Here is a 21708-nt window from a genome sequence, read left to right as displayed (position 1 = left end):
ACTCCCCCAATGCCTGCTGGCCCCCTCTGACTAGTTTGTAGCAGGCCACTAGATCCCCCCTCAGCCTGCTCTTGGGGAGGCTGAACAGGTTCAGGTCCCTTAGCCTCTCCTCGTAGGGCCTGCCCTGCTGCCCCCTGATCATGCGAGTGGCCCTCCTCTGAACCCTCTCAATGCTGTCCACATCCCTCCTGAAGTGCGGCGCCCAGAACTGGACACAGTACTCCAACTGCAGCCTGACCAGTGACTCATAGAGGGGGAAGATCACCTCCTTGGACCTGCTTGAGATGCATCTGTGGATGCATGACAAGGTACGGTTGGCCTTCCTGACCGCTTCCCCAAACTGTCGGCCTATGTTCATTTTGGCATCAATAATAACTCCAAGATCCTTTTCTGCCTCTGCACTGACGAGAAGGGAGTTCCCCAGCCTGTAGGTATGCTGCTGGTTCTTCCTCCCCAGGTGCAGCACCTTGCACTTGTCAGTGTTGAAACCCATCCTTTTCTCATCTGCCCACGCCTGTAACCTGTCCAGGTCCAATTGCAGTGTATTTCTCCCTTCTAGTGTGCTCACATCCCCCCACATTTGACGTCAGCAAATTTGAATAGGGTGCTCTTTACCCCCTTGTCCAAGTCACTGATGAAGATGTTGAACAGCGTGGGTCCGAGGACCGAGCCCTGGGGGGACCCCACTGCCCACATCCCTCCAGGTCGAAAATGACCCGTCCACCACCACTCTCTGAGTGCGACCCTCCAGCCAGTTAGCAACCCATTTGACTGTGTAGGTGTCAACGCCACAGTCCCCTAGTTTTTTAAATTGAGAATGGGGTGAGAGTGTCGAAGGCCTTCCTGAAGTCCAGAAAGACTACATCCACTGCTACCCCTGCATCTAAGGATTTTGTGACCTGGTCATAGAAGGCCAGCAGGTTGGTCTGACAGGACCTGCCTCTAATGAACCCATGTTGGTTGCCCCTAAGCATAACCTCCCCTGCTGGCCACTCATGGACATGTGCCAGGATAATTCTCTCAAAAAGCTTACCCAGGCTCGAGGTAAGACTAACTGGCCTATAGTTTCCTGGGTCCTCCTTCCTCCCTTTTTTGAAAATGGGAACCACATTGGCCCTTTTCCAGTCCTTGGCACCACACCAGAGCACCACGAGTGCTCATAAAGCCGTGCCAGGGGTCCCGCGATGACCTCTGCTAATTCCCTCAGCACTCTGGGGTGGAGGTCGTCAGGACCAGCTGATTTAAATACGTCCAGTCCCTCCAGAAGTTCCCTGACTAGATCCTCACTGACCCTAGGCCTGGGTGCGCCTCCCCCGGGGCCTGACGGGGTCCCGGCGGATGGGCTGATCTGGTCCCTGCTCAGGAAAATGGAGGCAAAGAAATCATTAAATCGGTTAACCTTGTCGTCAAGGTGCGACAACCAGATTTCCTAGTGTGTCTTGCCCGGTACCTTCTTTTTGCCCCCTATGTATTTAAAAAAGGACTTCTTGTTGTCCTTGATCTGGGTAGCTAGTCCCAGTTCCATCTCCCAGTTCCATTTTCATTGCATCCAGGAAGAGCACACACCAACTGCAGAAACTTCCTTAGCCTGACGAAGGGTTTTTGAACCTGAAAGCTTGCTTAAATTTTTTTTCCAACTATTTAAGTTGGTCTAATAAAAAATATCAGGTTCACCCAAAGAACCTTGTCTGCCAATGTCCTTAGATCAACACAGCTACATCCTACATCCCTCTGTAATGTGCTCTTAATGCCTGTCACTCAGGGGAGCTATGGGACAAGATATGCTAAATAACTTACTTTTATGCATGTGCATTCATCTTATGGATGCTGACTTGCTCCGTGACTGCATCAGCTAAGCAATCTGCAGTCCTCTTCAAATGACACAGCATTGTCAAGAGATGGAGGGGCTCTGCCTACAAGCAGCTGCTGTTCCTCTGAGCCCTGTCTGAATATCAGGGACACCACTTATTGCAGACTGCAGTGTACCCTCATCTCACCTAAACCCACATTTACTCCCTGTTACTGTGACTGGCTTGGCCAAAGACTGTCTGAACTGAAGGGGATGTTATTTGTATTGTGCACAGCCTCCCATCATCCCAGCCCTCCTCCTTTGGTTGTGCCTGTCCAAGGGGTGTCTGGATCATTTCCACTGTCACTCATAAGACCGTGGCAGGTTGTGGTCTCTGGTTGTTTCGTGTCCTCAAGAGCTTTGGTCACTGACTCGGGGAACTGATCCTCTCTTATAAGATGTGTAAGCAGCAGCAGCAAGGTCATAGATTCATAGATGTTAGGGTCAGAAGGGACCTCAATAGATCATCGAGTCCGACCCCCTGCATAGGCAGGGAAGAGTGCTGGGTCTAGATGACCCCAGCTAGATGCATATCCAACTTCCTCTTGAAGACCCCCAGGGTAGGGGAGAGCACCACCTCCCTTGGGAGCCCGTTCCAGACCTTGGCCACTCGAACTGTGAAGAAGTTCTTCCTAATGTCCAATCTAAATCTGCTCTCTGCTAGCTTGTGGCCATTATTTCTTGTAACCCCCGAGGGCGCCTTGGTGAATAAAACCTCACCAATTCCCTTCTGGGCCCCCGTGATGAACTTATAGGCAGCCACAAGGTCGCCTCTCCACCTTCTCTTGCGGAGACTGAAAAGGTCCAGGTTCTCTAGTCTCTCCTCGTAGGGCTTGGTCTGCAAGCCCCTAACCATACGAGTGGCCCTTCTCTGGACCCTCAACTGCTGCAGTCCAACACAGCTCCCTGGACTTCAGCACCGTCTCTGGTGCTATGCTGATCTATACCAGTGGGACCTGGCCCAGGGAATCTAGTGCCGTCAGAAAGTGCTGCATTATTTTGTAGCCTGGAGCCCTTGGTTCACAAAGAATGTGCAGCAAGGCAAGTTTCCCCACACTGAGTTGTGCCTCAGACTTGGCTGAGAAGAACCGTCTTCAGAGAGGGCAGAGAACTGAGTTGAGTCCCCTGTCCCTTCCCCCCTCGCTCCCCCAGCCCACACAGGTGCTAGCTAGTGGCAACCGTATTGATTGCTCTTTATGATCAGGGAATATGAGCCAAGTGCCTCAACCCATTTCACATCAGCCAGTACAGAGAGAGCAGAGGTTCTTGGTCTCTTCAGACATAGGCCTTGCTCAGAGAGACTGTCTCCTGTTACAAGACCCCCTGAGCAATTAAGTAAGGGCTAAGCTGCTTGAGGCTTAGCCATGCCTCCAGCCCCACACTTCTGTCTCCAGGAGATATGTGCTGGATGAGTCTGGCAGAGACTCCATGTTCTTGGTGGTGTTCCTTGTCCAGGAGAGCACTTTGTTTCAGATTTCTTATGTGCCCTGCGTCCTACAGCTGCATTGAGTCTCACTAGGTTTCGGGGTGCCAGAGGAAGAGTTGATCTGGAATAAAAGCCATGTATAGATGCTCAAGTCTACCACCAGGGACTAGCCTGCCTGGAGCTGTGCAGGAGATGCTTGTATCCAGGTGTATCACACTTGAGGGGACCCCACAGGGTTATAATCCCAGTTCTGACTGGCACTGAAGAAGGCATGGCCACACAACAGCTGCCTCAGTAACAAGTTCCCATGCAACCTGGGCCAGAGGAGTTAGTCTCCTGGACTGAAAAGGACTCTTGGTCAGTCATGGTGGGCAAGAAACAATGTTATAAATGGGGGATTGTTTCCTGAACCAAGGCCCCATACTCTATTTTCACGAAAAATACCCCAGAATTTTGTACTCGATCAATTATAGATGAGTAATATAGCTACATTAATGTATTTATATTGTAAATAGCAATCATATTGATTTGGAAGGACTTCTTTGAGGTGACTTTGCTTGGTCTTTTGAAAGGATCTTGGTTGGACTTTTTGAAGGGTTCTTGGCTGGAGTCTTCTCAGGAGTCTTGGCTGCAGGTTTTTCTGGCGTCTTGTCTGCTTTCCTAAAGAAAGTGTCCAAGGAAGTTTGGACAGATGTTCTCCAGGGAGATGAGCAACACAGCCAACTTGTTCACTGGTGTGGCATTGCATCCAATCAAGAGTTGTAAAGTCGAAACTGATGTCATAAAGTTGAAACAGGGTGTCAATTTATAAATGTTGTAAGTGCAAAACGTTGTAACTCAAAATGTTCCCTCAACTTCACCTCAGCCTTCTTCCTTCTCCTTTAACTCGCCCTCCTCCTGCTTCCTTCCTGACAGTGGTACTGAGATGTTCTGCATTTTAGTGGGCTAAAATAATCCCCTGCCGATGCCATTTGGGTCTTCACAGAGACCACTGGGGATGTTCAGCTAATGGGATCTGACCCACTTCCATCAGGGATTGAGTGAACTAATCGAAGGTACTGGTCTGGGATCACATGCTGGTGTGCTCAAGTCTGTTCATGGCCAAGTTGGTTCGTTCTGTAAGGCACCTGAGGATGAAGGGGTGGGACTGGTATAAAGAGTCTGCACTTGTGACAGCTCTTCTCTGGTGATTTATCTTGTTCCTTGTTCCCTCTTGTTTCAGAGCTCCTACCCGATCTGGGAAGATTTCAACTCGAAGGCGACCAAGCTACACTCCCAGCTGAGGTGAGTGGCTCAGGCTTCCTCACAGCACTCCCTGAATGCAGCTGTGACCGACCTAGCTGTCCTGCTGTAAAGTGCACTGGGGAGACCATGCGGAATGGCTTTATTAAAAAGTCTGCTTTGTAGTCAGGCCAGTGACAAGTGCTAAAGACCTGGGGTGTTAATCTCACAACAAAACTCTGTTGGCCAAAATTAAGTAATTTGACTGAGGCCATCTGGTCAGTCAGTGCCAGGCAGGCTTAGAAACCCAGGGGAGAGAGTTCCCCACTCTGTGGTACTCTGGGGGTGTACAGTGAGGAGATTTCCTGAGCTGAGTCCAGGTACTGTCTAGTGCTGCTCCCGGTGGCCTTAGACAGGATCTCGTGCAAGACCTCATACTGGGCATACGCTAAGGAGAGATAGGGTGGGGCAAGGGCATACGCTGCTGCAGAGACTCCAGCTCCCTCTGGAAGATGGAGCTGCCAGCAGGAACTGGTGCTAGAACTTAGAGTGGCTCTGTGAGCTGCCTCAGTTTCCCCAGGGCGTGTCTTACCTTGTAACAAGCCCCGAGCTTTGAGGGTGCTTAGAGCACCATCTCCCTACCCTCTTCTTCCCTCTGTGCCTTTCTTTGTTGCCCAGAAGGTACCTCTTAGCCTAGACTCCTGCTGCCAGGTTCATTGGCCAGTAGTTGGGGCCCTTTTCTTGCCTGTTATTCAGGGCTCTCCAGCCCTTTACCTTTACCAAAGGCTCTCAAGCTACCTGCTGACCTCAGGTCCAGGTTTCAGGACTTTCCTCTAGTCTCTCCTCACCAGTGCTACAAGCTCCTGCTCCTCCTCCTCCTCCTCCTCTGGGAACACATTGTTCCTTATCAACCCCCCCACATAAAGGGGCCATTTAGCTCATTGCCCTTCGGCTGGAGCTGTTCCTCACTCAGCTGCCCTGTTAATACCTCACAGGTTCTCCCTGGTTTCTCAGCCCTCCAGTCTGTTAAAGAAATGCTTGTTGTGCCTCTCTCCCCTTGCCAGTTGACACTTTGCTTCCCCTGTGCTGCCAGTGCCCCTCTTTGTGCTCCCTTGTGGTCTTCTTAAGCAGCCTGGGCTATCGCATAGTCTTTCTGCTGCCAGTGACAGGAGAATCATGCTTTGCCTTTGGTATTTGTTTCCAGAGCATGGCTCGTTCATGCTGGTTGAATGAAGTGAGGCCTCCATAACTTCTGCCTTCCTGCTAGGGAGTGAGGGCAGCCATCCCTAGTGAGAGGAAGGCTGAGCCTCCAGACCAGGCCTAGCTCTCCCACGCCCTTTCTTCCCCAAAACAGACTGTACTGTGGTGAGGCAGTCAGTCAGTGGTGAATCTGGGGAGGAGTGTCCTCACTAGATAATAAATAGGATGGTGTCAGCCCTGCCTACCTTGCATAGGTTCCTGGATATGCTTTGCTCTTCCCAGGACCTGATGCTAGTGACAGGCATGGCATGCACACTGCCCAGGAGTGTGCACTCCAGGGAAATGGGTGCTTGCATTTCACACTGAGTGAAGGGGTTTAGTTTGAACCAGTGGCTTTGCTAGTTCCGCCATTCTCAGGCGCTGCTGCATTTCTGTCCTGGGTCCAGCCGTAGCTTGTTCCCCCTAGTCCCTGGCATACTCATACAGCTCACCCAGTCTGTAAATATGGAAGGCCTTGTGGCCCACTGAAAGGATACTGGACACAGACAGCCTGGGCTTCAGTCCTTGCCTTTGAGTAAGTCACTGAAGGACTGATTTTCAGAAGGCTGAGCTCACTTAAGTCCTACCAGTCAATAGTTCTACGGGTGCTCAGCCCATCTGAAAATGAGACTACAGACTACACAATGCCTCAGTTTCCTTATCTGTGAAATTAAAAGTATTACTGCTCTCCCACCTCTGTAAAACACTTCAAGAGCTACAGGTGAAAAGTGCCATGGGGAAGGCCTTGGCTTACTAAACTGAGGTCCTTTTGCCATGGTATCACTCTGCTTTTGATGTCTAATAGAAAATAGCTCACTGCCTTCCAGTTTCCTAGGGAATGGATTTAGCACAGGGGTCACAGTCTGGACATCTTTGTTACAAACACATGGAGGTCTGAACTTGGGTGGTGAGAGAGCCAGAACTTCTCCAGTATCATGTTAAACCTGGCCAGAAATGTGTTAAGCATCCTGTAAGTCCAAATCTGCCTTCTGTATACCACCATCTAAAACACATGGCAGTCCCCTGAAATTCGTCCTTGCCAGGTAACAGTCTAATCTGGCACAGGTCAGTGCCACTGCAGCTGGCCTCAGCTTGAAAGCCGCCTTCCAATTCTCAGTCATGCATAGAAGAGTCCACAACATGTCTTACTATGAACATGGATGCTCTTGAAGATGCCCAGCCAACTGCCTCTTGGTATCTGTGAAACCCCAGCCATATAGTGTAGCCTTACTGGTAGGCGCAGGTCTTTGCACACAGGTGTCAAGGCAAAGAACAGTGCCCCAAAGCCAGGGCTTACAGCCTGCCCCCTCTGCCTGCTCCTGCCTTGTTACCACTAGTTGTCCAACAGGAGAGTCATCTGCCCAAGCCTAGCACCAGCACATCTCATACCATGTTCAAGATCTTGGGCATGTACTTTAGCAAAGGACATTACACCCCTGTTTCTGCCCAGTAGAGCTGGGTGTTGTACATCTTTGCTACCCAATGGGTCCATGGTCAGTTGCCTCCCAGCCATTCAGTCTCAGCTGTGCAACAGTGTCTGGGAGGAGCTTTGCTATGGGGTTGGGAGGGTAGAGGGCAGGGCTGGAGAATGGGATTGTTGAAGCTGATGAAGACTCCAAGGCAGGCTACTGGTAATCATGGGGTTTAATCTCTGTAGTGTGAAAGTGAAGCAGCAGGAGAAGGCTCTAAGCTAGCAAGACTCTCCCCAGTCCTGGCAGGGTGTGGGGCTGTCATGTCACCAGTTGAGCCAGGCTTCACTCAAAGCAAGGTGTCATCTGCAGTCTTTCTTGCGGGATGCACAGCCTCCAAACTGGTGGGTGTTTTGAGGAGCTGTCTTGGGCCCCTCTCTTCCTGGTCAGCCAGTGTGTGTTTTAGGCAGATGGTTATGCTGATGTGAAGCAGGGCTGGGCACAATGTGAGTCTCTTAGGGTGACACCATTGCTTTCAAAGGAGTAACTGTCTTGACTTGCACCTGAAAGAGGTCTCCCAGCCAGGGCCACTGCCTAAGGAGATCATGGTGAAGTCAGAAAGTAGCCGTTACTCCTCATCTGAACTCCACTCTTCTCCTTGAGCTGTGCCCTAGGCCTGGCTGTCTGAGAATCCTCCGCACAGTGTGTTTGCTGGGGTGCCTCTAGAGACCCCACAGTCCCACCTCTCATGTAAATCCCCATAGTTTTAACCCTTAATTTGCCAAACTGTGACCCTGCCTCTATCTGGCAACTGGTGCTTAGACACATTCCTATTTATAATTCCACTTCCAAAGACCTCTTTAATTGCCTGCTGCTTCGTCCTTTGGGCCCAGGAGAGGTGGGGTAGAACTTCACTCTTGGAAACCATGGATGGAACTGGTATTTCTGTGTCAAATGCAAATTTTTCACTTAACCCCCTTCTCCCCACCCTCTCCACCCCTAACAGGAACCCTGTGAAACTCCCTGCTGCTGCAAATCACTGTGTCAAAAGTGGAGCTGCCTGCCCTGGCTAGAGTAGGGGAGACCTAAGACCCTGTTTTGGAACAGAGGGTGAACTATGCAGGGATTGAGAAGGAATTTCCTTCTTTGGGCTAATTTGTTTGTTTAATCTTCCAATCTTCCTCTGAAACACTGCTGGCTAGGGAATGCTGGGCTAGCTGTAGCTGGGTCAGACCGACTGCAATAGACTGTGCTATGTTTCTGTAACTGATCAGGGGAAGCAGCGTTGGCCCTCTCCCTCACACTCCCACTTCACTTACATTTCCATCTGTTTCTGTCTTAGGACTACAGTGCTGGCAGCTGTTGCTTTCCTGGATGCCTTCCAGAAAGTGGCTGACATGGCCACCAACACACGAGGTAGGACTGTTGCTCCACAAGCCCATGTGTCTGGGTACAGGCCTGAAGAGATCATGGGCCAGAACTTGGGGCCAGCTGGACCAACCAGTCAAATACTTGTTTTCCCAAGGCTTTCCATATGAGGCGAAATACGGTCTATGTAGGCTGTGTCCTGTACTTAGGAGTTTGCTTACAGGTCAGGAGTCCTGAGAGGTAATTTCGTTACTGTTTGTAAGGTGTTTGGCATCTTCAGGTGGAAAGGGGCTGGGCCTGGGCAGTGGTGGTGGTCATGTTGCTTGGCAGTTAATCAAAGTGCTGCCGATGAGGGGATTGAAGGGTGGAAGGGCAGTGCCTTCTGCTGCTGAGCTGTGTAGGATCACCAGGACCCCCCATTCTTTTCATCCTAGCCCTTAAGAGAACTTAAGAAGCAAAGAAGCTGAGTCTGTCTTAGGTTCTCTCAAGGTAGGGTCATATCAGCGGGGTACCGACCCTCTCCCAGCAGTGGCCTAGAAGCTGGTCTCAGCCTGCTTTGACTCCTTCCCCACCCCCAAGTCCTGCATACACTTCAGAGCACCTGTAAGTTACCTTCATGCTAGGCTGAACAGCAGAAGGCTCATCCTCTCTGCAGCCTGGGGGAGGAGAGGAATTGGCAGCTCTAAGCTGCAGAAGGGTGTGGGTGGGTGGGTGGGTGTGTGTGGGTGTGGGTGTCCGTCCTACCACCCCACAGTTCCCCTCCCTCTACTCTTTGCCTACTACCAAGGCAGAGAATCTCCTGAAAAGGTCTGTGGGCATTAGAGGAAACTGTGGGCAGATGTGCAGTGTAATTACAGGAGATTGGGACACAGGAAATAGAAAAGCCAGCAATCAGGGCCACAACTGAGAAAGGAGGTCAGATGTTGTGGAGGGTGATGTTGAGCACTGGCTAAGACAGCTGGCTTCAGCTGCACTCAGCAGGACCCCAGGTTAGGGTGTGTTACTAGCAAGAGACTGCAGAAATATCCAGACTACTGGTGGGGTGTTTTAACAGTGTGGCAGATGGGGTTAACAGTGTGACATCCCCTGGGGTGTCTTTTCCAAGGTACCTCGTATACAAGGGTTCGCTGGCACCTTCTTGGTGGGGTTGATTTGGTTTTGGGAAAAAGGAAGCCTGTGATGAGATGATGCTGCCAATAAACTCTCATGTTTCTGTGCTTTCATCTCCTAGGCATCATCACAATTCATTTGCGGTAGCATCTTCTTCCCTGCGACACTGTCCTTTTATGTGCCATTTTGCAATAGAAATGCTGAAGAAGCAGCCCATAAAGGAAGAGTATTTTTTCTTGGTTTTTCTTTCCAAGTCGTGGAAACCTCCCAGATGCACCGTGACAGAGTGCATTAGGGTTTCTCATTTGCATGTACAGATTAGCCCTGCCATTTATTTATTTCCCCCCATGAGAAAACTAGGTGGCCACAGGCTCACCTCCTTGCTTCTCCATATTGGATTGGATTTGGTAAGCTTTGACATGGCCTGGCTCTGTCCCCTACCTTTGGTGTGGCTGGCAAAGTCTGGTTTAGCAGAGAGAATACATTTGGGATTTAATGCATGACCATGCTCTGACCAGCTGGGACTGGGGGTTGTTTGAAGAGATCAGGACAGAACAGAGGCCATGTGCACAGCAGACTGAGGACTGAGATTGTTGGGACAGTTAGAACAACTTGTTTTGTAAGCAGCCAGGTTTAGACACTTTTTTAGGGACAATGCTCAGGACCTGGTCTCCCAAGCATGTCTGAGGAAGTGGCACTGAGGTGTGGTTTCCAGCTATGGTGGGGACCATAGCTGAAGTGCAGACACTGGGGCCTGTCCACTTTGGCCCAGCTGGCGGGAAGCAGTCTGAGCCCTGACCCACTGGAGTTAGGCCTGAATGGGCAGCCTCTCCACCATATAACAGAAATCCCATCCCAGCAGGGCTGAAAGGCTGGATTGCTTGGTTGTGCTGGCAGCCAGTGTCAGTGGTATGTGTTTCCTCTTGGATTGTTAGCTTTCCTTCGCACACAGTGAAGCCATTGTGCTGGGGCTCTTGGAGCACAGATGCTTCACTGTGGAGCTGAGGAGAGGGCTGCAATGACAAACACGCTGTCCATAGGGCACTGGCCAGATCCTTTTCCTGGGCCATAGGAGTGTTTTGAATGCATTCAAGCTACCCCAGAATAGCATTAGCTCTGAGGCACTGTGCCTGGGAGCTGACAAATATGTCAGGCTTAATTCAGTCCTGGTGAAAGGTTGCCCTGGTCCCTATAGGAAGCCTGAATCTGGCCTTGTGTACTTGTCAACCAAGACACAGCACTTGAGAACTACCTGTACCAGCTCTCTGGGAACTTGGGGCATATTTTATGGTTGCTGAAAACCAAGCAGCTGTGTCTTCATTACTGCTACGTATGCTAGCTAAATGAATGCTGTCTCAAATATGCCTGCTTTTGGTGGATGCAAAGGATTGTGGGATGGTGAAAAGAACCAGTGTTTGGTTTCAGACTGGTGAACTACAGGTGGTGGGAATGGATGCTAGGTTTGAGATTGGGGTGCTGGGTTTGAAGGACACATCTACTAAGTGCTCAGTCTGAGTGCTCATTCTCCTTTTGGCTGAACATGCTGTCCTGAATTTGTGACCTGAAGATCACACTGCTCTTCTCCAGGAGGGCAGTGCTAAAGCTTCATTTTAGGCTGGCTTCCCAGTGTGTGTGTTCGCTGGAGCCATGTAAGAGTAGAGAATCATAATGTTCCCTACTGGCTTCCAAATCTGTGAGGTTTTGAATGAATTCAGCAGGTCAGCAGTTGCAGTGTGCTTGCTCTGGATGAGCCTTCTGCTCTGGGGTGAAGGGGTTATGGGGCTGAAATGTCCTGGGATCTGGCCTCCTTATGGTATCACCTCCTCCCAGGACTTGAGAAACTGGCAGGAAACCAGCTCTCACCTCTCAGCTTCATAAATGTCTCCCTCAGGCAGTAACATGTCTGCGGAAAAACATAAACACCAGTCCTCAAAAGCTGCACGCTCCCCTGCTGTCAGCTTCAGCAGATTAGGAGTGCATGTGGTGGGGATTCATGGGCATTTCCGGGGCACACAGCTCCTGTGTTGGCAGAGCTGGGGCCTACTCCCACTGTGTGGCTTCTGCACAGCAGATGGTCTCAGCTTGTTGCCCAAACTCTCAGGATCCAGGCCATCTGGAACCATACAGGGGGGAAGCAGCGATGGCAGCTCCAGGTGGAGTCAGATTTGTCTGGAGACACGCTAGCCCACTGCACCGTTAGGACTTAGATCTCTCAGAGCCTGAATTCGCCTCCAGAGCTCAGGCCCAGCCTCCTCCAGGGCTGCTCTGGCTGCTGACCATGCTGCTGACATCCTGGGTCTTGCCAGATGCCAGTTCTGCTCCCTCCAGATGGGGTGCCCTGACAGTCATAAATGCGGGCATGAAAACACTGAGGAAGCAGGTCAGGGCACCAGTCTGAGAGTAAGCCTGACAGGCCTGAGGGGACAGGTAGGACAGAAAAAAAGAGAGAAGAGGAGTGTTAGGAGCTGGGCTAGAGGAAGAAGGGCAGGAGGGAGCCAGAGACAGACAGACAAAAGAGAAGAGAAACCAGACAGATAGACAGATAAAAAAGCTGGGCAGATTCAGGGACAGGTTGGAAAGACTGGTTAGATGGACCTAGACCACCTAGACAGCACAATGGGGGAGGAGAAGACACTATCTTCTCCATCTTGTGGGGAGGCAATGAGAGCAAGGCTCAGAGAAGGGATTTAGACACACGGGAGAAAGGGGCACAGCTAGGTGAGGCAGCTGAAGAGCTGGATGGTGCGGTAATGGGGAAGGGGTAGAGGAACACAGAAGGACAGAGATTCCCAGACTAGAGGATGCGGGCTAGACCTGTGTGAACTAGTCCCAGAGGGGGTGAGGTGGTGACACTGCCCCACAGGACCCATGTCAGACAGCAGCAACTCTGAGACTGTGGGAAGGTAAGGCAGGGATTGAGGAGGAGGAAATGGCACAAGCCCCACATGGTGTAGGCATGGGGAAGGACAGGACTCAGTGGGAGAGCACTGTGAATGCCCAGGGATTGACTATAACCCCCTCTCAGTCCAGGAGACTTTGGCCTTGCTAGGTTTGCCACAGTGTAGCAGCTCCCACCCTGGTGGGTGTTGGAGCCCAGAGCAAGCTGGACACAATGTTGAAAGGTGATGCCTCATTCACAATAACAGGGTATTTGTTCCCTAAAGTGCCACACGGTTGAGGAATATGGGATGTGCCAGGGGAGGGGCAGTTTCTGTTCTTGGTTACCTCAGCCTTAAAGCCCAAGAGCTGTTCATTCAAGACTATTTGCAGAGAATCAGCTGGTGGAGCAGAGAGGAACCCGCAGTTCCTAGGATGGGCTTGGCTTCCTGTGCCCCAGAGGCTGAGCCAGAGCAGGTACAGAGAGGAAACAGAGGAAGGCAGGAAACTCCTGGTCTCTCACAGAGAGGGTCTCTTTGATCCCTCCAGCCCATCCCTTCATCCTCCCCCCATGTTGACAGCCTGTGTTAGGTAATCACCTTCAGAAAGAGCACAGTCTCAATGGCACAGAGATGGTTTCCTTTGACACTGGAGCCAGGCCTTATCCAACCCAGCTTCCCGCCCCAAGCCTCCTCCCAGTGTCTGCGTACACTAGCAATTATTATGGGACTCCTGTCTGCAGGCACAGCAGTGGAAAGCCTGCAGCTGCTGCAACCTGTCTGTGCTCACTTTCCCTCCTCTGCCTCCCACCAGGAGGCTTCTCCCCGGGAGAAAGGACAAGTATGGGAGCTCTGAAGAAAGGTGCTGGTGAAGACAAGGTCTCTGAGAGTGGCCTGGCCTGCAGTAGACAAGGTTTATAATGGGGATGCCCCTCACACCACACCTCCCAAGAGCCTGATTCTTTGTGCTTACTTTCTCCTCTTGTGAGTGACTACAAAAAGGAGGGCAGTGGAGGGCCTGGCACAGCGAGATGAATTTACACACAGACAGGATCTCGAGACTGTCTCAGGAAATGATCCAGCTCTCTAGACTCTGAGGAGTAAGAAACCATATATACTAGTAGTCCACATCGATGGTGATGGCTTGGAGAATCCAACAGCAAATATTCGGAGTATAGCAGACCAGCGATAGACACGCAGCTCATTTGTGTCTCCATGGAAGTTCTTCTAGTTGCTCCAGCCTTGACAGGAGGCAAAGGGAAAGCCCTGGTGTTCTGGGTGTCGAGGAGTTTTCACTAGGCTCAGGAATGGAATATATACTTAATCAATGGGTGTAGGGGGTGAAAACCTCTGTCACTGAAGAAATCAAGAGCTGCATCCCACTGATTCATCCACACCACAAAGAAAGGAAACTTGCTGTCCAAGGATTCAGCAGCCTCCTGGAAAGATGCAGCTGTGGGGTGGCAAGAGCCTGAACTGGACTTCCCTACTCCTAAAGGAGGGATTTGAACTGTAGTGCCCTGCATCCCCGATGAGGTTTTGACAAGTAGACCAGTTCTTAGAATGAGGCCTTACCATCATCTTTTAGTCTTAGGCCTGTCAAGAAGACTGAAATCTAGATCCCTTGAGCAAAGTAGGCAGGGAACATCTAGTCTGAATCCTTTAGGGGTTTAAGCATGAGGTAAACACTGTACTTTTCAGCACATTTAAGAACTGGAAAGTGCTTGACAGTGGCAGCAGACATCTAGGAAACCCGGCACCAGAAATCTAGGAAACTTTGCTGGTGGGAATTTAGGCATCAAGGGTTAAATCCCCCAGAGGACTTAGGCATTGTAATACTTAGCACCACACCATGCCAGGAGCCTGGGGTGATATAGGCACGAAGGCATTCATTTGACAGCCCAGAAGTTGCAAGTTCATTGGCTATAGCAGAAGCATTCACAGTGTGGCCCTGTCAGATTCCTGTGTATCTGCAAATTTTGCTAAATATCTTGTTGCCCAAGGGCACAAGGAAGGATTGACATACAGAGAGATGGCATTATGATGCAGTGACTTGGTAAACTGGGTTCAGGCATGGCCGCATAGTGAGTCTGAAAAGATATGATTCAACATCACACAATTGCAGCCAACAGCCTAGTACTCTCCAGCTGACTGAAGCTCTCTACTCTGCTCACCAGCCAAGTGCTAGTCCTGAGGCCACTGGTGCCAGAACTGGATTTGATTATGCAGGGTGTCCCTGAACATATTAAACTCACCATATGTGGAGGGATCACTAACAGCTGGCACACCCAGATCCAAAAACCAGTCAACAATTGGGGATCTAGAGGTGGGAGCACCTTACACCACTCTCTGCAGACCAGCCTGGTTAGTATGGGTGCTGTGGGTCTGTACCCACGTGGCTTCATGGAACCTCTCTCGTGCAGCCCTGAAGCAGGAGCTCAGAGTCTGCCACGGAGGCTGTTTCTGCTACCGCAATGCTAGGTTGCATTCTCCACAAGGTATACCCCGATACTTGCCTACCACATCTTGAATATTATGTTCAGTAGTGGGATTCCCTTCTGCAGGGGTGGATATGCTGGGCATCATCACCAGCGAGTGCTCCTGGGGCTCCACCTCCCCTACACTCCAGCCATGTGCCAGTCTGTTGGGACAGCTGGACGATGGGCAGTCCGACTCCACTTGGATATCATGCCCCGATCCCTCTCACTCTTTCTGGCCCTTAGTGTTAGCAACAGTTTTCCTCTCTACCACACAGGTTTTACTTGAGCGGCGAGGCGACCCCAGTGAGGAGGCGACCCCAGTGATGGTCTATTAACATCAATGGTCCCCAAGCGGCCTTGGTCCGCTCAGCCCTTGACGTATGTCCTGTGGCCTTTTCCTGGCCTCTGGGGCTTTAAATTAAATGAAAGAGAAACAAATAACAGAAACTCCAGAAAGAGGCCTCAGCCTGCTCCCCACTCATGCATCCTGCTTCCAATGACTTTGCCATCCCTCAGCGTCTTCCTCTAGCCTGGCTCCCTCACCATCCTGGGTGTTGTAACCCTTTAAATGTATCCCGGACTCCGCTGCTGGGTTCCTCTTCGGCCTCTCGCTGCAGCAGTTGGGAGGACTCTGATAGGCCCAGGGTGGGTGTCTCACAGCTCCTTCCCTGCTGTGTCCCCCCAGCTATTTCCCCACCACCAGCTTTTATCCCAGCCAGGCAGCATTCCTTAATAGTGTCATCAGGCCGCGTCTGCCCCAGCTGCAGAGAAAAGCGGCTGACAAACCACGCGGTTGCTCAGCTCCTCTGCAGCTCATCCAGCCTGACTGTACCTGTTGGGGGTAAGATTGCCCCGTTCTTGGGACTTTTCTTCTTGGTGTTGTGGTGGACTGCCCCACTGCGACCTATGCCACAGGAGGGGTATCCCCCCCGCCTTCTTGTCATCCCGCTGGGACAGGGTCCATTCAATAAACATTCCCCCCACCCCTTGCTGTCCCCCTAGAAGCCTGTGATCTGCATTTAGTAGCAGTTGGCACCTGTTTGCCTCCATAACTAGCTGCTTTTGCAGAGCTTTCAAAGGCATCAGGGATGCAGCAGCAACTTTCACAGTCATTGCTCTGGCTCTGGCTGTAGCCATCCCAGCTCTGGCAATAAACCCCAGAGAATATGGGGACTAGGATCTGTGTTTTTAGATTCCTGCTTCCATCACTCGCTGTCCCAGCATTAGTGGTCACTGTGCCTTAGGGTCATCTTAGTGAAAGTCTCTAGCTGTGCATTGCCACAGTTCTGAAAACAGTGAATTTTGATAGTTCTTGGACTTCAAGCAGCATGTGGAAAAGAGGTGGTTTGCCCTTGTGCTTATTTCACAAAAAGCTGACCCACCTAGCCTTTTGCCACCCAGCCAAATCATGATTGTGAGAGACTATATGACAGGGTAAGTACCAGTACCACCCCTTCCCTACGCAGACACCAGCAGCCTAGAAGGAGTTAATGAAGGACCTAATTGCCTCCCCTGGCTGTGATGAAACAGCCATTAGAAACAGCTGCTATGACCAGTCCAGGCAGAATGGGGCACAAATGGAGAGGCCATGGGCTGCTTTGGAGAGTCTTCAGAGAAGCAGTAGAAGGAGTAAAGACCTGTGATGGCCTTGAAGGTAAAGAAACTTAAGGATTAGTGAGCCCCAGAGTGGAGGGAGACCCTAGCTGTACAGCAAGCCTGTGGGACACTGGGCTGTGACTCTGTGGGCCTGAACTGGGTGGATGCCTAAGATATCCAGAGAGAAGGGGTCATGGTGACAAAAGGGCTGATATGCCAGGAGTGCGCATGGGATGTCAGCTTTGCTGAAACCAGATGTTGTGCCCCAGTCTTAGTCTGCCTTTGTAGGTGGCTGCAAGTTGCTGCCTGTGCCTGCAGATCCCCTCCCCTCACCCTAGCTTAGGGGAGGCAGTAGCTCAGCTGACTTAGTGTCAAGCCTTTAAGGTAAGGAGGGTGGATCAGTCCAAAAGGGGGGTTGCTGTGGTGGAGGGGAGGAGGAGGCGGACATATCTGTGACTGTGAATAGTCTGCAGGGCCAGAGATACAGTACCTCTGAGCACCCCCATTTGCAGCTGTGCTGTGCCTGATGCCAAATCTCAAGTCCCAAGTCCAGCCCTGGAAAATCATAAGGTTATTAAAAGAGTGAGTTGTGGCTCTTGCTCTGTCTTTTAACTTAATGTCCCATCCCCCCGCCCTGTCCCCCCCAAGAAATGCCTCTCCCAGTATGTATGTGACTAAGCGTCACCAGTGTTCCCCCACTTACTGAGATGTCTTTTACCCTGCTGCAGGCACACCTACCCCCACATTGAGCTGTCTCCTTGTCAGTTAGTTTTACCCCCATCAATTATACCCCTTGCATCTGCCTAGATCCCCATCATCTCTGTTCTTCTGTAGGCAACTCCCTGTCCTCTGCCAGCCCTGAGTAGGGGCTGCAGCAGGGTCTCGCTGTGCCCCTTTGCAGATTGACCCATGGCTCACAGGAAAGACTGGGTCTGCCCTGCTCTGGGGTCTCTCTACTTTTTTTTTTAATCTTTCATCCTACAAGAGTTGTTGGCCTCTAAGGGGAGGGATGTGAGCCATCCTGATAGGCTGCCCTTCCCCAGGAAGCAGGGCAGGGGAAAAGCCAGTTATTCAACTGTATTTCTACATCTTCTTTTCCTTCTCCCCTGCACCCACTCCTGACCATGAAAATCTTGGGAGGGCTGGAGCTTCCCTTGACATGGGCAGAGCATCAGTAGTCCTGACTGAAATCATGTGTCTGGGGCAGGAATCCTGCAAGTCAGTAGTATACATCACTGGGCTCCCTGTGCTCACCTACAGTGCAGCTTAACGGCCTACAAGCCAGTACTTCACAAAAAAAGCATGCTCTGCCCCAAGGATCCCTCAACGAATAACCCTGAGAACTCTGAGGCTGGGCATGGTTCCCAGCATGTCAGCACCATACGAGGCTCATGTGGAATCAAAGTACGCTCTGGCTGGGCCCAAAGGGCAGAGTCCTCCTCTGTGCAGCTGCTTTGTACACACACTAGTGAATGTACCTAAAGGCCACTCGGGAGAGGACCCTGAGTCCTGTGCATGTCCTGATTCAAATGCATTTGCAGGAAGGTGTTACTTTACCATGCATGGTGCTCCACCATGGCTTTGAATGTTGGCTCCAGGTGCCTCCATCTTTGTCACTGTCAAACTCATTTGGAGGCTCAAGGATTGTGGCCATTGTGAAGCCCCTGGTCCCATAATTCCCCAGTTGTCGTGTCATTGCTTCACAAAGACAGTACTCAAATAAACACTGTACAGCCAGTGTGTTTTCAGCAGAGTGGGGTAAAGCTGCCATCCACTGCATAACTTTCCATTGATGTCTGACACATTAGCCTAGCTGGGGTCCTGCCATCAGGGAGCAGTAATCCAAATGCACACAGGCCAGTTTTTTGCTATTTACATATGCAGGATTCCATGGAGCAGTTGTTCCTGGCCTTGATAGGGGATGGCATGGATGGACACATGGGCCGAAGCTGGGAGGCTGAGTTCAGCAAAGACTCCTTGCTTGCTATGGACAATGTTTGCCTTGTTCTGTTGGGATGGTAGCAGTGCTGAGGGGAAATGCCCCTTCTACTGTACCAGTGCGATCAGATGGGATTTCTTTCTCTCCTGTGGGTGATAGCAGGAGTGACACCAGCTGAGATCTGCCCCTGCCCTTTATGCTGTCTCTGGGATTGGCAGCACCAGGGGTTTTGCTTCAGATGCTGTTACCCTGTGGCCGGGCTGGGATTTACCAGTGAGCTTTGTGGATCAAAGCAGTTCCCAGAAAGAAGGCTGCCACAAAAAGCTGGAAGTAAAATGAGTGTCTGGAAGGTACAGGGCCCGTTCAGAAGGCTTCACCAGGGGGCAAAGAAGCCTATTGTTGCAATTGCCACTCACTCCCCTTGCCTGACCTATCTAGTGTCCCAGCACCTTCCAGCTCAGAAAGGGATCAGCTTTATTCTCTGCAGCCAGGTCAGTGCACAATACAGCCTGTGTTATCCCAGCTTCTAAACAGTTCCCCAGTTCTTCTGCACTCTCAGCATGTCCACACTGCTTCTGGGCCAAGTCGGGGAGCAGCACCACAAAGCCTCCTTGCCCCTGCTCCACACACACCAACTCTGGGAATGCACCCATGAGGGCTGCTTCAGGGCAGCGCTGAGTGCATGCTCTAGGCTCTCTGTCTCACAGGTGTTTCTTGGCATCATGCTCAGGGCTGCTCTAATGTGGCTTCATTCTCTCATTTCTGGGATGTGGTGGGAGAGGGGGTATATGCTTCATGGTGCTGCTCATCGCTGTGGCATGAAGGTAGGGTAAACATGTTGTCTGCATTTTGAATCTTCTTGTCTTTGGCTTTTGACTGCCTGACTTGCAGTTCTAAACTCCTTGACTACCTGAAGCACCCAGTCCTGAATCCCTGCAGTTCTTAACGCTATCATTACTGTATTATTATTATTATTTGTGTCATAGTGTTGCCTACAGGCCCCCACAGAGATCAGAGCCCTTGAGTCCCAGGTGTTCTACAAACACTCCATGAAAGACATTTCTAGCTCTGGTGGGCTCCCAAACTAATTAGACAAAATGAACATTGCCCCATGCTTCAATTTGAGGAACTGAGGCCCAGAGAAATTAAGAACCTATTTGTCGAAAGAGCTTCAGGCCAGATTTCAGGGTATGGGGGCTCACTTTTGGGCCTAGATTTGGAAGCGTGCTCGGATTTGATGATATACATATCTGCGTGACTATCAGGTTTTCAGCACCCAGATGTTCCCTTTGTAACTGGGATCTCAAATGACATCAACACCCAAGGTGGAGAGATTCCTTTTGAAGATCTGACCTCACCCAAAATGCCATGAGAAATCTGGGCCAGGGGTGGGAACAGAACCCCAAGCCCTCCTGAGACTTGCACTCAGCCTTGACCTATTTCTGCTGTTCCTTGCAAACCCTGGATGCCTCGTACTGTTCTTGCTTTCTTTGTTAAGCTCCTGCTCCTGGAATCAGGTGAACACACACATCTCTCAGCTTGCTTTCTTGCGTTTTCTTTCTTTCGAACATTTCCAGCTTTTCCGGCTCTGGGAAAAACCTTGGCAATGAGACCTGAAATAAGGGAAATAAAAAAGGGAAATAAAGAATGTGTTCCCCCCCTAAGTTATTACAAGTTTAATAACTTTTTAAAATGTCAAATAATTTTTTAAGCCACCTGCTTGATTTGGGGGAAGGGGTGCAATGGGCTTGTCAATCATGCATGCCTCCCTGTGGACAAGGGAAGATATACTAATGCAATGACTGACAGCCCTCTTGAGTTGTCATCTTGGTACAGACAAGGTTTCTTTCACACTGCAAATAGAGTGCTCTCTTGTTCACCACCAGTATACTGAACATTTAAATAAACAGGGAGCTCAGGCACTAAAGACCCATGTAGGTTAATGGAGCCATTTGAAGCTGTGATATTACAAACATTGAACCCAGGGCAGAGCTACTGTACAGCACCACCCAATAGGAGATTGACACCTGACCCTTAGAGTCAGGTGTGTGCAGTAGTTCTGCTACTGTAATGTAGCTGAGAGGCTCCAGACATCGCCAGGGATGTGGCCTGTTTGGGAAGCAGACTTTTTCTGGCAGTTCCAAATACTGAATAGATGATTCAGGTTTGGAAGAGGATTGTGTGTTGATGTATTGTTAACCCAAATAACCTTGGCCCACAGCCCCTGGCAAGCCCATTGTTGGCCACCCAAAGGAGGATGGGAAGGAGACAGCACACTAAAAATGAATTTCACTTCACTTTGCAGAGCAAGGAAGGCGAACAGTTACAGCAACCTGGTGGGTTTAGTCTGTGGTGGCTAGAAGGAGACAGTGTCCTTCTCCCTTCCATGAGACACTTGCACAGGGTTGTCCCAAACACCCTATATGCATTTTCCATGAGAATGTCTTAATTTACAATGGAAACCCCCAGTCCTGCATGCGCATTAGTTGTGCTGTCCTGCTGCAGTACCGTGAGGTGAGGATGGCACTTAGCTTCCCCTGGTGCCCTGTAGAGATGCACATGCATGGTTCTGTTAGTGAGACAGAACCATGTGCTATGATGTGAAGAAGCAAACATAATTATATCCTGGAGCAGTTACTATCCACATATGCCAAATTCAATACCAGAAAAATGGCAGCACCCCTAATTGGCTCGTGTGCACCCTTGTGCATGGAATCCGGGTCCCTTGTGCCCTGCAACAGTCAAGACTAAAAGTCTGCAGCAAGGTTGCAGGCTTCTGCGGCACTTGGGTTCATGGAATGGGAATTCTGCAGCAGCTTGAGTGACATGAAGAAATGAGTGATTTAATTATGAGACTAAATAATGCAGTCACTCCACAAGATCCCTGTCTTTAATTTTGATAGAACTGGTAAATTTCCTTCCCTGGGGCCTGTGGGAGAGGATCTGGGCTTAGGAGAGCAGGACACGAGCTTGATATTTCTGCTGCAATAATCAGTCGTGTTCTTGTGAGCCAGCATGGCTCAGGCACGTCCCTGATCCCCATCACTGCAGTATCTTAATGTGTTGCTGTGTTCAATGTACTTATATTCACTTATGCTTGGGAGGCAGGACAGCGCTGTTACCTACGTTTGCAGGTGGGGATTTCAGGCATAAAAATACTTGTCTGAGGTCACACAGGCCATCTGTGGACAGCAG

At 50.6% G+C, this 21708-nt stretch overlaps 1 protein-coding gene across 10 annotated transcripts in view; it reads left to right on the top strand.

The window, feature by feature from the left end:
* The window catches only part of MTSS1L (MTSS1L, I-BAR domain containing), a 107100-nt gene that overhangs the window by 27801 nt on the left and 57591 nt on the right, over window positions 1-21708 (top strand). For all 10 annotated transcript variants that reach the window (XM_025199781.1, XM_025199780.1, XM_025199779.1 and 7 more), the window contains exons 2-3: window positions 4498-4559; window positions 8487-8560. In XM_025199781.1, the coding sequence (XP_025055566.1) occupies window positions 4498-4559; window positions 8487-8560 (136 nt within the window). The remainder of the gene's footprint in view (window positions 1-4497; window positions 4560-8486; window positions 8561-21708) is intronic.

This window comes from Alligator sinensis, unplaced genomic scaffold (assembly GCF_000455745.1).
Source record: "Alligator sinensis unplaced genomic scaffold, ASM45574v1 scaffold203_1, whole genome shotgun sequence".
NCBI lineage: Eukaryota > Metazoa > Chordata > Crocodylia > Alligatoridae > Alligator > Alligator sinensis.
The sequence above is the reverse complement of the archived record's forward strand: the minus strand, read 5'-3'. Positions and strand labels throughout refer to the sequence as shown.